Source organism: Babylonia areolata, chromosome 2 (assembly GCF_041734735.1).
Source record: "Babylonia areolata isolate BAREFJ2019XMU chromosome 2, ASM4173473v1, whole genome shotgun sequence".
In the NCBI taxonomy this organism is placed as follows: Eukaryota; Metazoa; Mollusca; class Gastropoda; order Neogastropoda; family Buccinidae; genus Babylonia; species Babylonia areolata.
This window is the reverse complement of record NC_134877.1, coordinates 27,754,942-27,767,732: the sequence shown is the minus strand read 5'-3', so window position 1 is coordinate 27,767,732 and position 12,791 is coordinate 27,754,942. Positions and strand designations below refer to the sequence as shown.

The window sequence follows — 12,791 nt, the reverse complement described above, 5'->3', positions numbered from 1 at the left end:
GACCTATCCTTTAAACAGGGATACACACAAGACACTGTCCCTTGATAGTGGTAAGCTTGGGAGCGGCGGGTTTTTTTTGTGTGTTTTTTTTTTTCCAGACTGACCCCCCAGTGGAGCTGATGGAAATCATTGCCCCGTATTATTTCTGTCTTTCTTTTGACATATCCACGGGCCATTTGACACGTTTACAACCATAGTCCACAAACTGTATAAAGACAAACTAAGATACAATAAAAAAAAAAAAAAAAAGACGGGGGTCGCGTCGAACCGCAGTAAGCAGAATGCAAATCACATGTAAGTCTGGTTGGTACGGGAGGATGAGGATGAGTGAGGGGGCGGGGGAGGGGAGGGTGCCAAGGACAGACGAAGGGAACGAGGTGGGTGTTGGTGGTAGGGAGAGAGGAAGGGGAGGGAGAAATTAAAAAAATTAAAAAAAAGGTTCTGGCTTGCTTGTGGTATGAAGAGGTTTGCCCGTGTCAGGGATTTGTCGATCGGACGGGAACTTTTTTTATTTTTTTTATTTTTTATTATTTTTTTTATTGGTTTCTTATTTATGGCGGCTGTTTTTATGATTGTCATTTGACTGGTATGTAGGGGACTCGGGTTTTGAAAGGGGCGGCCATGTCAGCCACAGCGCCATCTGTCTCCGCTGCCTGACAGCTCGGGGCGCCCCCTACCGTTGGCGTCCTATTTTTGCTTCCTTTTTTTTTTTTTTTTTTTTTTTTTTTTAACACCCTTCCTGACTTCTGTGTCGTGAGCCGTGGGGCCTGTGTTGGCATGCTTCGGTCCGTCACACTGGTCGGTCCTTTGGTGGGAGTGAGGGGTCATGGTCATGACGTTGGGCTGGGAACAGTGGAAGGAAGTGAAGAGAGATGTCATGTAGATTGCTGTAGTGTCCGCCCGTTTTTTGTTGTTTGTTTTATTTTTTTGATTATTATTATTATTATTGTTATTTGTTAATTTCCTCGCTTTCTCACTTCTCACACACGCCCCCTAAGCAGAAAGTGGTGTTGATGATCATGATGTCACTGACACTTCTCCATGGGTTATGGACAATGAAGGTTGCATCGTGTATCTTGACTCTGGTGGACATGCCAGTCACCCGATGAGTCTTAAAATTAATCTTTGTGCCATCAAAGGCTCAGGGTTTTTGTTGTTTTTGTTTTTTTTTTTTGTTTGTTGTTGTTTTTCTTCTCCTGAAAGAAGACTCCTTTCTTTTTATTTAATCAGTGCAATACAGTCTACACTCACCACATCATTTGAGAAAAAAAACATAAGGATATTTCACTTTCAAAAGAAGTCAACCCCACTGGTTACGACAACGAATATGACGATGGTGGTGCATACAACTTGCATGGATTGACAGCTAACATTACCGACGCAGGGTTTACAAATTATACAATCATTCTTTACATATGCGCTACTGTCATAACCTGCAAGACTGACTCTTAGTTTAATCTTAATAAAGATATGTAATGTTGTAAGAGGTTTTCCAGTGGCATGTTGTTCATTTCTTCTGTATTATTTTCATTTTATCATTATTATCTTTTGAGGGGGGGTGGGGGTGGGGGGTGAGGGGGGGGGTTCAAAATAAATGATTTGCTTGAGAATGCCTACTATGTGTGAGGTTTCTTAATAGTAATAATAGTATGATAATAATATTAATAAGAAGAATGATAATGATGAACATGATTATAATGATAATAAGAAGAAGAATGACAACAAGAATAAGAATCATGTACTTTTGCATAGCGCCTTTTCTCTCTAAGAACTCCGGGCACATTACATGAAAGAAAGTGTTTGAAAATTTAAATGGTTCTTGAAAAATAAATCTTTCCGGAAGCAAGAAATGAATGTGTGTGTGTGTGTGTGTGTGTGCGTGTGTGTGTGTGTGTGCTAAAAAACGAGAGAACATTAAAAACTTTTTTCTTCCGAACCGAACAGCGGTATCTGAAAGTTCGAGAATCAAGTACTTTACTCGTACACCCCCCCACCCCCTCCCCCAACCCCCTACATATACGTGAAGACACCAGTCACGCCCTCCAGATATACCTATACCTATATCAGGACAGGTCTTTGTGTAACATCTTGTCCAGTTCATCTGAAACTGTGCTGTATTCTGACATTTTCGAAACAGAATATAAACAATCCAGTTTGATTCAACGGTAGACAAGTTACAAGAATATATTATAGAATAATAATAAAAAAAATCCATTTGAATCCATCAGTAGACAAGCTACAAGAATACTTTATAGAATGTAAAAAAAAAAAAAAAAAAAAATCCAGTTGAATCCAACAGTAGACAAGATAAAAGAATACTTTAAAGAATATAAAAATCCAGTTTAATCCAACGGTAGACAATATACAAGAATACTTTTAGAATATATAAATCCAGTTCAATCCAGCAGTAGTCAAGATACAAGAATGCTTTACAGAATTAAAAAAAAAAAAAATCCAGTTCAATCCAACAGTAGACAAAATACAAGAACATTTTGTTATCTCAAAGCGAGAAACTGCCGACAAAATTACGACATGTCAAACACGCACTTGCATTACCTCCACAGGTCGACCACACTTCCGCGTTCAAACAAGAACATTTATGCTCAAGAAATACATGCGTGACGCAGTGTAAGCACATAATTATTTATGCAGTCCATGCTACGTTATGCCCAGTGATCTAGTTTGCATAGAGCCCCCAGTCTTGATACATAAATGAATTTTTTTTTTAAAGAATAAATTATTTGATAAAAAAAAATGAATAAAAGATGAATGAATAAATAAATAAATGGATTAATAAATAGGTAGATAGATACAAATGAATGAATGAATAAATAGGTAGTAGGTAGGTAGTCAGAAGGACAGACAAACAGATAGATAGATAGATAGGTGAATAAATGAATGAATTAATAGATAGATAGGTAGATAGATAGATAGACAGATAGGTGAATGAATGAATGATTAGATATATAGATAGATAGGTGAATAAATGAATGTATGAATAGGTAGATAGATAGAAGGGTGAAAAAATGAATGAATGAATAGATAGATAGATAGACAGACAGACAGATAGACATATAGATAGTTATGTGGTGACTAAATGAAATAGAATTAAATAAACGTCGTCAAGAGAGAGAGAGAGAGCCAGAGCAAGACATGTTGCACGTGCGGTGTGCAGACGGCGACAGTGAACAACAGCGAACCCGAGCTGCTGATCCTGCACAACGTGACGGCAGAGGACGCGGGCTGGTACACGTGCATCGTGTCCAATGCTGTGGGCCGCGAGTATGCCAGTGCCTGGCTCACCGTCGTCAAGGACAGAGGTATTGTGCTGTGCTGTGCTGTGCTGTGCTGTGCTGTGCTGTACTGTGTTGCGCTGTGTTGTGCTGCGCTGTGCTGTGCTGCTCTGAACTGAACACACACACGCTCGCGCGCACACGGCACATACGCATGCATTCACAAGCGCACCTTCGCGTGCGCACAGACATACGCTGACGCACACACAGAGACGTCTCACACACACACACACACACACACACACACACCACGCACACGCATATATGCCAGGCCACCGGTCGCACGCAAATTGCTCAGTGCATAATCATATTAACTACACGTGCACATAAATTATGCAGATTATGTGCATGTGTGATATTTTTTCCCATCGCTAACTTGTTCTAAAGATTTATTTAAAGCTCAGTAGTTTACCTCGCCTCCACAAAAAAAAAAAAGTAAACTATTAACTTTACTGCTTTCGTGTTTGGTCCGTTTTAGTCAGTTTTGCTATTTACCTCTTTCTTGTGTGTATGTGTACATTGTACATATGTTATTAAAATGAAAACAATAAACAGAAGTTATATAAAACGTATTGATGATTGTTCTCGTCTCCGCCTTCCCTTCCCCTCCCCCACCCACAGCTGAACTGAATGAAAAAAACAACAACATCATCATCAGAAAGTTCCCTGACACCACTGATGATGAATGAATTGTGTCTGCCAGCTGAACTGGACACGGCCAGGGCGGGCTCGGTGAGGTCCTTGGGGGGCGGGGTGGGGGGCCGGTCCTCCCCCAGCCTCCTGCAGGACCCCAGGGTCATCGGCGGGGCGTGCGCCGTGGTGGGGCTGGTGGTGGTGGTGGTGGGGGCGGTGCTGGTGCTGGTGTGTCGCCGGCACCACCTGCAGAAGAGGCTGCTGGCCCAGAAACCGCTCAAGAGGATCATCATCATGAAGCCCGTGAGTGGGTGTGGGTGTGGGCGGGTGGTTGAGTGTGTGGGTGGGTGGGTGGGTGGGTGTTGGTGTGGGTGAGTGGGAGGGTGTGCGTGTTGGTGGGTGTGTTGGGGTGTGGGCGGGTGGTTGAGAGTGTGGGTGGAGGGGGATGGGTGAGGGTGTGTGTGTGTGTGGAGGGGGATAGGTGAGTGTGTGTGTGTGTGGAGGGGGATAGGTGAGTGTGTGTGTGGAGGGGAATAGGTTAGTGTGTGTGTGTGTGGAGGGGGATAGGTGAGTGTGTGTGTGTGTGGAGGGGGATAGGTGAGTGTGTGTGTGTGTGTGGAGGGGGATAGGTGAGTGTGTGTGTGGAGGGGAATAGGTTAGTGTGTGGAGGGGGATAGGTGAGTGTGTGTGTGGAGGGGGATAGGTGAGTGTGTGGAGGAGGATAGGTGAGTGAGTGTGTGTGTGGAGGGGGATAGGTGAGTGAGTGTGTGTGTGGAGGGGGATAGGTGAGTGAGTGTGTGTGTGGAGGAGGATAGGTGAGTGAGTGTGTGTGTGGAGGGGGATAGGTGAGTGTGTGTGTGTGTGGAGGGGGGTAGGTGAGTGTGTGTGTGTGTGGAGGGGGATAGGTGAGTGAGTGTGTGTGTGGAGGGGGATAGGTGAGTGAGTGTGTGTGTGGAGGGGGGATAGGTGAGTGAGTGTGTGTGTGGAGGGGGATAGGTGAGTGAGTGTGTGTGGAGGGGGATAGGTGAGTGAGTGTGTGTGTGGAGGGGGATAGGTGAGTGTGTGTATGTGGGGGAGGATAGGTGAGTGTGTATGTGTGTGTGGAGGGGGATAGGTGAGTGAGTGTGTGTGTGGAGGGGGATAGGTGAGTGAGTGTGTGTGTGGAGGGGGATAGGTGAGTGAGTGTGTGTGGAGGGGGATAGGTGAGTGTGTATGTGTGTGTGGAGGGGGATAGGTGAGTGAGTGTGTGTGTGGAGGGGGATAGGTGAGTGAGTGTGTGTGTGGAGGGGGATAGGTGAGTGAGTGTGTGTGTGGAGGGGGGATAGGTGAGAGTGTGTGTGTGTGTGTGGAGGGGGATAGGTGAGTGTGTGTGTGTGTGGAGGGGGGATAGGTGAGTGAGTGTGTGTGTGTGGAGGGGGATAGGTGAGTGAGTGGGTGGGTGGAGGGGGATGGATGGGTGGTTGAGTGTGATCTGCAATAGACCTACACATGTCTATGATATCGATACAACACCTACCGGTCCCGCAGAACGACCTGTACTACAGCAACAAGGACCCTGACGCCAACCAGCCCCTGGTGATCCCTGAGGTCCGCATTGACTACACCACCCGCCGCCGCCGGCTGTCCTCGGAGCTGACGGAGGTGTCCGAGTACGACCTGCCCCTCGACACCAAGTGGGAGTTCCCCAGGGAGAGGTGGGCAAGGGGGTGGGGGTGGGACGGGGGTGGGGGGTACGGGGGGGAGGTTGGGGGCGGTTTCGGTTTTCAGTTTCACTTTCAAGGTGTTGTTGAAGTGTTGCGGACTGATCCGTGTAAGCTACATCACACACACACACACACACACACACACACACACACACACACACACACACACGCACTCACTCATTCTCACACACATACGCACGCACGCACACACACACACACACACAGAGGCGGAGAGAGAGAGAGAAAGAAAGAGGAAGAACAGACGCCCCTTCGCACAAACCCAACGCGCAAATCAGGCCTTGAGAGCCTATCCCAGATTTGTAATTACAATATAATTTATAATTAAAAGGTCTGCAAAGGGCAAACTATGGATTTGGGGAAGCAGGGCTCATAGGCTACAGCTTGAAAAGTTGTTGTTTATTTCTTATTGTGGGGGGGAAAAAAGACATGTCAAAAAGTTACACTGTCTTTGTTAAGTCATTAACAGGTAGGGGTTTTTGGTGGTGGTTTTCTTTTCAGTGACCTGTGATTGTGAAAGGTTTTTTGTTTGTTTTTTTTTGTGCATAGTTCTCTTTATATGAAAAAAAAAAAAGACAACAAGGACATTTTTTCTGTCAGTTATTGATAAAGCTTAGCAGCGAAATGCATCACCTGATGTCAGAATGTTCTGAAAATGATGGTTTTAAAAAAAAAAAAAAAAAAAAAAAAAAAACCAGTCCGAAAGGATCTTCCCAACCGAAATCCCGTTTCCCATCAATGTGGAGGTGGACGATTCACTCAGTGAGTGTAAACCGGCAAGTCAGCCATCGTGCCTTCATCCGGCCGGGTCCCCTGTGACGGATGTGATAGCTTTTTTTTGGTTTTTTTTTTTTTTAATGTATGGCCGTGATGGGGGGTTATTTTATGATTGAAAACCCGTCATAACCCAGAGGGAAGATGATGGAAGAGAGAGAGGGGCTGGGGGGGTGCGTTGGCGGGTGTTGTGTTTTGTGTTGTGTTGTGTGACCAGTTTATATTATTTGTGGGAGCGGGTAGGCTTTGTTTTTTTCAACAGCAATGGTTTTCCAGTGCTGGTTAACGTTGGTATGATGTGGTTCCAAATGCATGTTCTGTTGTGGGGACGCCGTTAGCCGCGTGTGTGTGGGTGGGTGGGGGTTCAACTCTCATCTTTTTATGTTTGTTTTGTTTTTTCTTCAAATTATTATGTCATCAGGCACTTTTAACAATTCGAGCATTCTGTGCGTGCGTTTGCGCTCAAGGGTGTGGGTGTTAGAGGATGTTCGTGTGGTCTGTGCTTTTGTTCTTTCTTTAGTAATAAGAAGTTTAAATGTGGTTTGTTTGTTGTGTGTGTGTGTGTGTGTGTGTGTCTTCATGTCTGTGGTTGTGTGCATGTCATTGTCTATGGCTGTGTGTGTATTGTGTCAAGTATGCCATGATGCACACACACTACTGAAACTGAAACTGCCATGATGCATTTTTTTAAATTCGAATATTGTGTATGTGTGTCTGCGTGCGTGCGTGCGTGCGTGTGTGTGTGTGTGTGTGTGCGTGTGTGTCTGCGTGTGTTTTGTGTGCGTGCGTGTGTGTGTGTGTGCCTGTGTGTGTGTGTGTGCGTGCGTGTGTGTGTGTGTGCCTGTGTGTGTGTGTGTGCCTGTGTGTGTGTGTGCGTGCCTGTGTGTGTGTGTGTTGCGTGGTGGTGCCGTGCACGCGGACGGACACAGACTGGTGGTGGGTGACCGTCTGGGGGAGGGGGCGTTCGGCCTGGTGGTGAAAGGGGAGGCGCTGGGCCTGGTGCGGGACGAGCAGGCCGTCACGGTGGCCGTCAAGATGCTGAAGGAGGACGCCACGGACCGCGAGATGATGGACCTCATCCGCGAGATGGAGATGATGAAGCTGATCGGCCGCCACAAGAACATCATCAACCTGCTGGGCTGCTGCACGCAGAGGGGTGAGGTCTGCTTAGGGGTGTGTGTTTGTGTCTGTGTCTGTGTCTGTCTCTGTGTGTGTTTCTGTCTGTCTGTGTGTGTCGTTTTTTAAATGCGGTGGTGATGCTCTCAGCTCGTTTATATCGTTTTACGGAGTTGAATTTTACTGAGGTGAAGTCGGTGATATCGTTTTGTGGAATGGGTTTTAGTGTTGCGTTCGGTTGTATCGTTTTGTAGAGTTGAATTTAGTTCTGTGCCACAGAGGGGTCAAATTGGTTATATCGTTTTGTGGAATGGCATTGAGTTCCGTGCCACAGAGGGGTCAAACTGGTTATATCGTTTTGTGGAATGGCATTGAGTTCTGTGCCACAGAGGGGTCAAATTGGTTATATCGTTTTGTGGAATGGCATGGAGTTCTGTGCCACAGAGGGGTCAAATTGGTTATATCGTTTTGTGGAATGGCATGGAGTTCTGTGCCACAGAGGGGTCAAACTGGTTATATCGTTTTGTGGAATGGCATTGAGTTCTGTGCCACAGAGGGGTGAAATTGGTTATATCGTTTTGTGGAATGGCATTTAGTTCTGTGCCACAGAGGGGTGAAATTGGTTATATCGTTTTGTGGAATGGCATTTAGTTCTGTGCCACAGAGGGGTGAAATTGGTTATATCGTTTTGTGGAATGGCATTTAGTTCTGTGCCACAGAGGGGTGAAATTGGTTATATCGTTTTGTGAATTTTGTTCAATATACTTTCACACATACTGGTGGTTGTAGATATTTTGTTAAAGTTTTTTTGTTTTTTTTTAAACAATTGAAAGTTTATGTCGAAAAGGTAGGAGAGGAGAGATGGGGGTCAGTAAAGGTGAGTTTGGGGGCAGTAAAGGTGAGTTTGGGGGTCAGTGAAGGTGAGTTTAGGGGTCAGTGAAGGTGAGTTTTGGGGGTCAGTAAAGGTGAGTTTTGGGGGGTCAGTGAAGGTGAGTTGGGGGGGGGGGGGGTCAGTGAAGGTGAGTTGGGGGGTCAGTGAAGGTGAGTTGGGGGGGGGGGGGGCAGTGAAGGTGAGTTGGGGGGGGGGGTCAGTGAAGGTGAGTTGGGGGGGGGGGGTCAGTAAAGGTGAGTTTGGGGGGGTCAGTGAAGGTGAGTTGGGGGGTCAGTGAAGGTGAGTTTGGGGGTCAGTGAAGGTGAGTTTCGGGGTCAGTGAAGGTGAGTTTGGGGAAACCAGGTGATCGTTTTGTAACGTTGTGTCTTGGGGTAGTTTTGATGGTTAGATTATTGCGTGCATACTATGTGTGTGTGTGTGTGGTGGGGGGGGGGGGTATCGTGGTGTGTGTGTGTGGGCGTGGGTGTGTGTATGTTGGGGTGTTTGTGTGTGTGGGCGCGCGCGGGTGTGTAGGGTGTATTGTTGGTGTGTATGTGTGTTGTCTGTGTGTGTTTGTATGTCTGTATGTGCTGTCATGTTAATGATTATGTGTGTGTGTGTGTGTGTGTGTGTGTGTCGGGCAGGTCCGCTGTACGTGATCGTGGAGTTCGCGCCGCACGGCAACCTGCGGGACTTCCTCAAGACGCACCGCCCGGGGCTGGGTCCTCGGCCAGGCTCCGTGCTGCCCGGGTCGGGGTCCGGCTCCCTGCTGGGCTACCCGTGTGTCATCGACAACAGCCAGCGGGCCCTGCCCACCACCACCACCTCCGGCAGTGCCTCCGGGGGGTCGTCCTGCCCCGCCTCTGGGTCCGGGAGCAGCGGGGTGTGCCCGGACAGCTGTGGAGGGGGCGGGGGATCCGCGAGGGGGGAGGGGCAGGAGCCCCCCCCAGCTGACAAGATGCTGACCCCCAAGGACCTCATCTCCTACGCCTACCAGGTGGCGCGCGGCATGGAGTACCTGGCTTCCAAACAGGTCAGGCAGGGCGGCGTTGTGGTGGTTTGTGTGGAGGTCTGTTTGATGGTTGGAGTTTGTTGTGGTCCTTGTCATTTGTTGTTGTTGTTGTTTGATGGCTGGAGTTTGTTGTGGTCCTTGTCATTTTGTTGTTGTTGTTGTTGTTCTTCTTCTTCTTCTTCTTCTTCTTCTTCTTCTTTCTTCTTTCTTCTTCTTCTTGTTCTTCTCTTCTTCTTCTTCTTCTTCTTGTTCCTCTTGTTCTTGTTCTTCTTCTTCTTCGTGGTCGTCGTCGTCGTCTTCTTCCACTTCCATTGGCAGTTAGACTTCTTGCCTTTTTGTTGTTGTTGTTTGTTTGGTTTTTTGTTTTTAAATTAGAGCGCGAATTCAGCTGAAAAAAAAAGGGAAGAAAGGAAAAACGATCAGAGCAATGACTGTCGGCGGCAGAAGGGGGTGTTGGTAGGGGGAGTCACTGTGGCTGCACTCCAAACACAAGGCCCCCCATTCATTGGAGGCTGCCCCGCCCTGCCCTGGCCTGGCCAAGACACTGCAGTCACACGGCGACAAATTAGCATGTGCACGGTGCAAAGCACACCCCCTCTCCACCCTCCAAAACACCACGCCATGGTTCAGGTTACACGCCCTTATCACACTGCCACCACCATCTTCATGTGGTCGTTACCTGTGCTGAGTGCATGTGGGGGAGGGAGGGGTGGGGTGGGGGGGGCTTGGGGGCGCTGGGTGTGCCTGTATGAGTAGAGCCAGAAACAAAACGAGAGGGTGGTTTAGCAAAGGGGTGGGAAAAAACTTCACCACGAAAAGAGCTGTCATCATCATGACTCTCTCTCTCTCTCTCCCCCTCCTCTCTGCCCCCCTCCTCTCTCTCCCCCTCCTCTCTCTCTTTTCCTCCTCTCTCTCCCCCTCCTCTCTCTCTCTTTTCCTCCTCTCTCTCTCTGTGTCTCTGTCTCTCTCTCTTTGTCTCTCTCTGTCTCTCTCCCCTCCTCTCTCTCTCTGTCTCTCTTTGTCTCTCTGTCTCTCTCTCCCTCCTCTCTCTCTCTGTCTGTCTCTCTTTGTCTCTCTCTCTCCCTCCTCTCTCTCCCCCTCCTCCTCTCTCTGTCTCTCTCTCCCTCCTCTGTCTCTCTCTCCCTCCCCTCTCTCTCTCTCTCTCTCTCTCCCTCCCTCTCTCGCCCTCCCCTCCCTGTCTCTCTGGAACCATCCCCAGTGGACACAGACGTGGCCCAAAGTCTGAGGCACACACTGGGGCTGCAGGAGGGACAAGGAAGGCCAGCAGGTAGGGCAGGCACAGACAGCTGTGTGTCGCCCATCTCCAGCTGCTGCGAGGTGTCGTCGTCCCTCAGACAGACACGAAACGCACACAAGGAGGAGGGGTTTTGTTTAATGTCCCCGTCACACATATCGGTGATTGAAGACATTTTGTTCAAGTATTTATGAAACAGTTTGAGTGTTATATCGGTTAGAAGGGGTGGGAGATGTGAATGAATGGACGGTTGGGGGAAACTGGGCAAATGAGGGTGAAATTTGATTAAAAAAAAATCAAAATATGATGACAGGAAATTACTAAAAGGACTTCGTAAAAGACAGAAGTCGTTAAACTGACAAGCGAAACAACTGACAATGAATGCAAAAAGTCAAAAACATCAACGCTCTCAGTCACTTGTGAAGACACTCTTTCGTGTACATAAGGCTTCATCAAGCTACAGTAAAAAAAATTATATGCTTAATTGTCAGGTTACTAAAGCATATGCACTTGACATTAGAACAATACTTGGTCCGTAATGAATTTGATAATAGCCTGAGAGCTAAACTCAGAATTGGTCTGCGAATCGGACCAAAGTCTGAGAGAGCCAACTGACGAGGTTTTAGACTTGAATTCAATCACCCATAAAAGTCTCTTTCTAGTGTATTGCTTATTTCCTTGTATGACAATGCGCAATATACTTTTATACTATCTGTATGATTCTTTGCTCCCCTTTTTGCTGCCCTGTCTGCTTGGTCGTTATAAAGGAATCCAGTGTGGGCATGGTATCCAAAAGCGCACACAAAATTTGCGACGGAGCGTCATGTTTTGTTTCGTTATTTATTCCCCCTTCAGACTGTGATGATGATGTTGATGATGATGATTATAGTGATGATGACGACGACAATGACGATGATCATGACGACGACGACGATGATGACGATGGTGACGACGACGATGATGATGTTGACGATGGTGACGACGATGATGATGATGATGATGACGATGACAATGATGTGTGCACAGTGCATTCACCGTGACCTGGCAGCCCGCAACGTGCTGGTGGCGGAGGAGTACGTGCTGAAGATCGCTGACTTTGGGCTGACCCGGAACCTGCAGCAGTTTGACTACTACCGCAAGACCACGGATGTGAGTCTGTGTGTGTGTGTGTGTGCTTGTGTGTGCTTGTGTGTGTGTGTGTGTGTATGTGTGTGTGTGTGTGTGTTGTCTCTCTCTTTTTCTCTCTGTCACTCTTTCTTTCTTTCTCTCTCTGTCTCTCTCCCTCTTTTGTTTTCTGTCTGCATCTGTCGGTATGTGCGTGCACGCCCGCACACAGACACAAATACACACACATACACACACACACACACACACACACCACACCACACCACACCACACCACACCACACCACACCACACCACACACACACACACCACACCACACCACACCACACCACACCACACCCCACCGCACGCACGCACGCACACACACCACACACAACACAACACACACACACACACACACACACACACACACACAACGATTGGCTGTCAGTATAGGTCTCCTGTCTCAGACAGACAGAGTGCCCCTTGGCATGGGAGGAATTAGCGGAACGAAAGCCGTTAGGACTCTGCCGGCATCTAGCGAGTAAGGGCATGATCCAGTACCCCTCCCTCCTGCCCTCGACCCCCCTCCTCCCCCGTCCCCCCCAACTGCTGTGAAAACCACGTGTACATCCCATCTGTTCCCCCGTGGCAAGCCCACAGTTTGCCCGGTGTCTGTGAAAAACGTCAGTGTTTAACGTTACTTTACTGTTGTGCTGTCTTGTAAACACGTTACTTTATTGTTGTACTGCCTCGTAAAACGTTACTGTACTGTTGTACTGTCTCGTAAAACGTTACTGTACTATTGTGCTGTCTTGTAAAACGTTACTGTACTGTTGTACTGTCTCGTAAAACGTTACTGTACTGATGTACTGTCTCGTAAAACGTTACTGTACTGTTGTACTGTCTCGTAAAACGTTACTGTATTGTTGTACTGTCTCGTAAAACGTTACTGTATTGTTGTACTGTCTCGTAAAACGTTACTGTATTGTTGTACGGTCTCGTAAAACGTT

At 47.5% G+C, this 12,791-nt stretch overlaps 1 protein-coding gene across 2 annotated transcripts in view; it reads left to right on the top strand.

The window, feature by feature from the left end:
• LOC143299983 (fibroblast growth factor receptor 2-like) overlaps nt 1-12,791 on the top strand; it is a 130,197-nt gene that overhangs the window by 99,028 nt on the left and 18,378 nt on the right. For both annotated transcript variants that reach the window (XM_076613549.1, XM_076613542.1), the window contains 6 exons: nt 3,176-3,320; nt 3,997-4,229; nt 5,454-5,620; nt 7,351-7,577; nt 9,053-9,441; nt 11,702-11,824. In XM_076613549.1, coding sequence (XP_076469664.1) covers nt 3,176-3,320; nt 3,997-4,229; nt 5,454-5,620; nt 7,351-7,577; nt 9,053-9,441; nt 11,702-11,824 — 1,284 coding nt within the window. The remainder of the gene's footprint in view (nt 1-3,175; nt 3,321-3,996; nt 4,230-5,453; nt 5,621-7,350; nt 7,578-9,052; nt 9,442-11,701; nt 11,825-12,791) is intronic.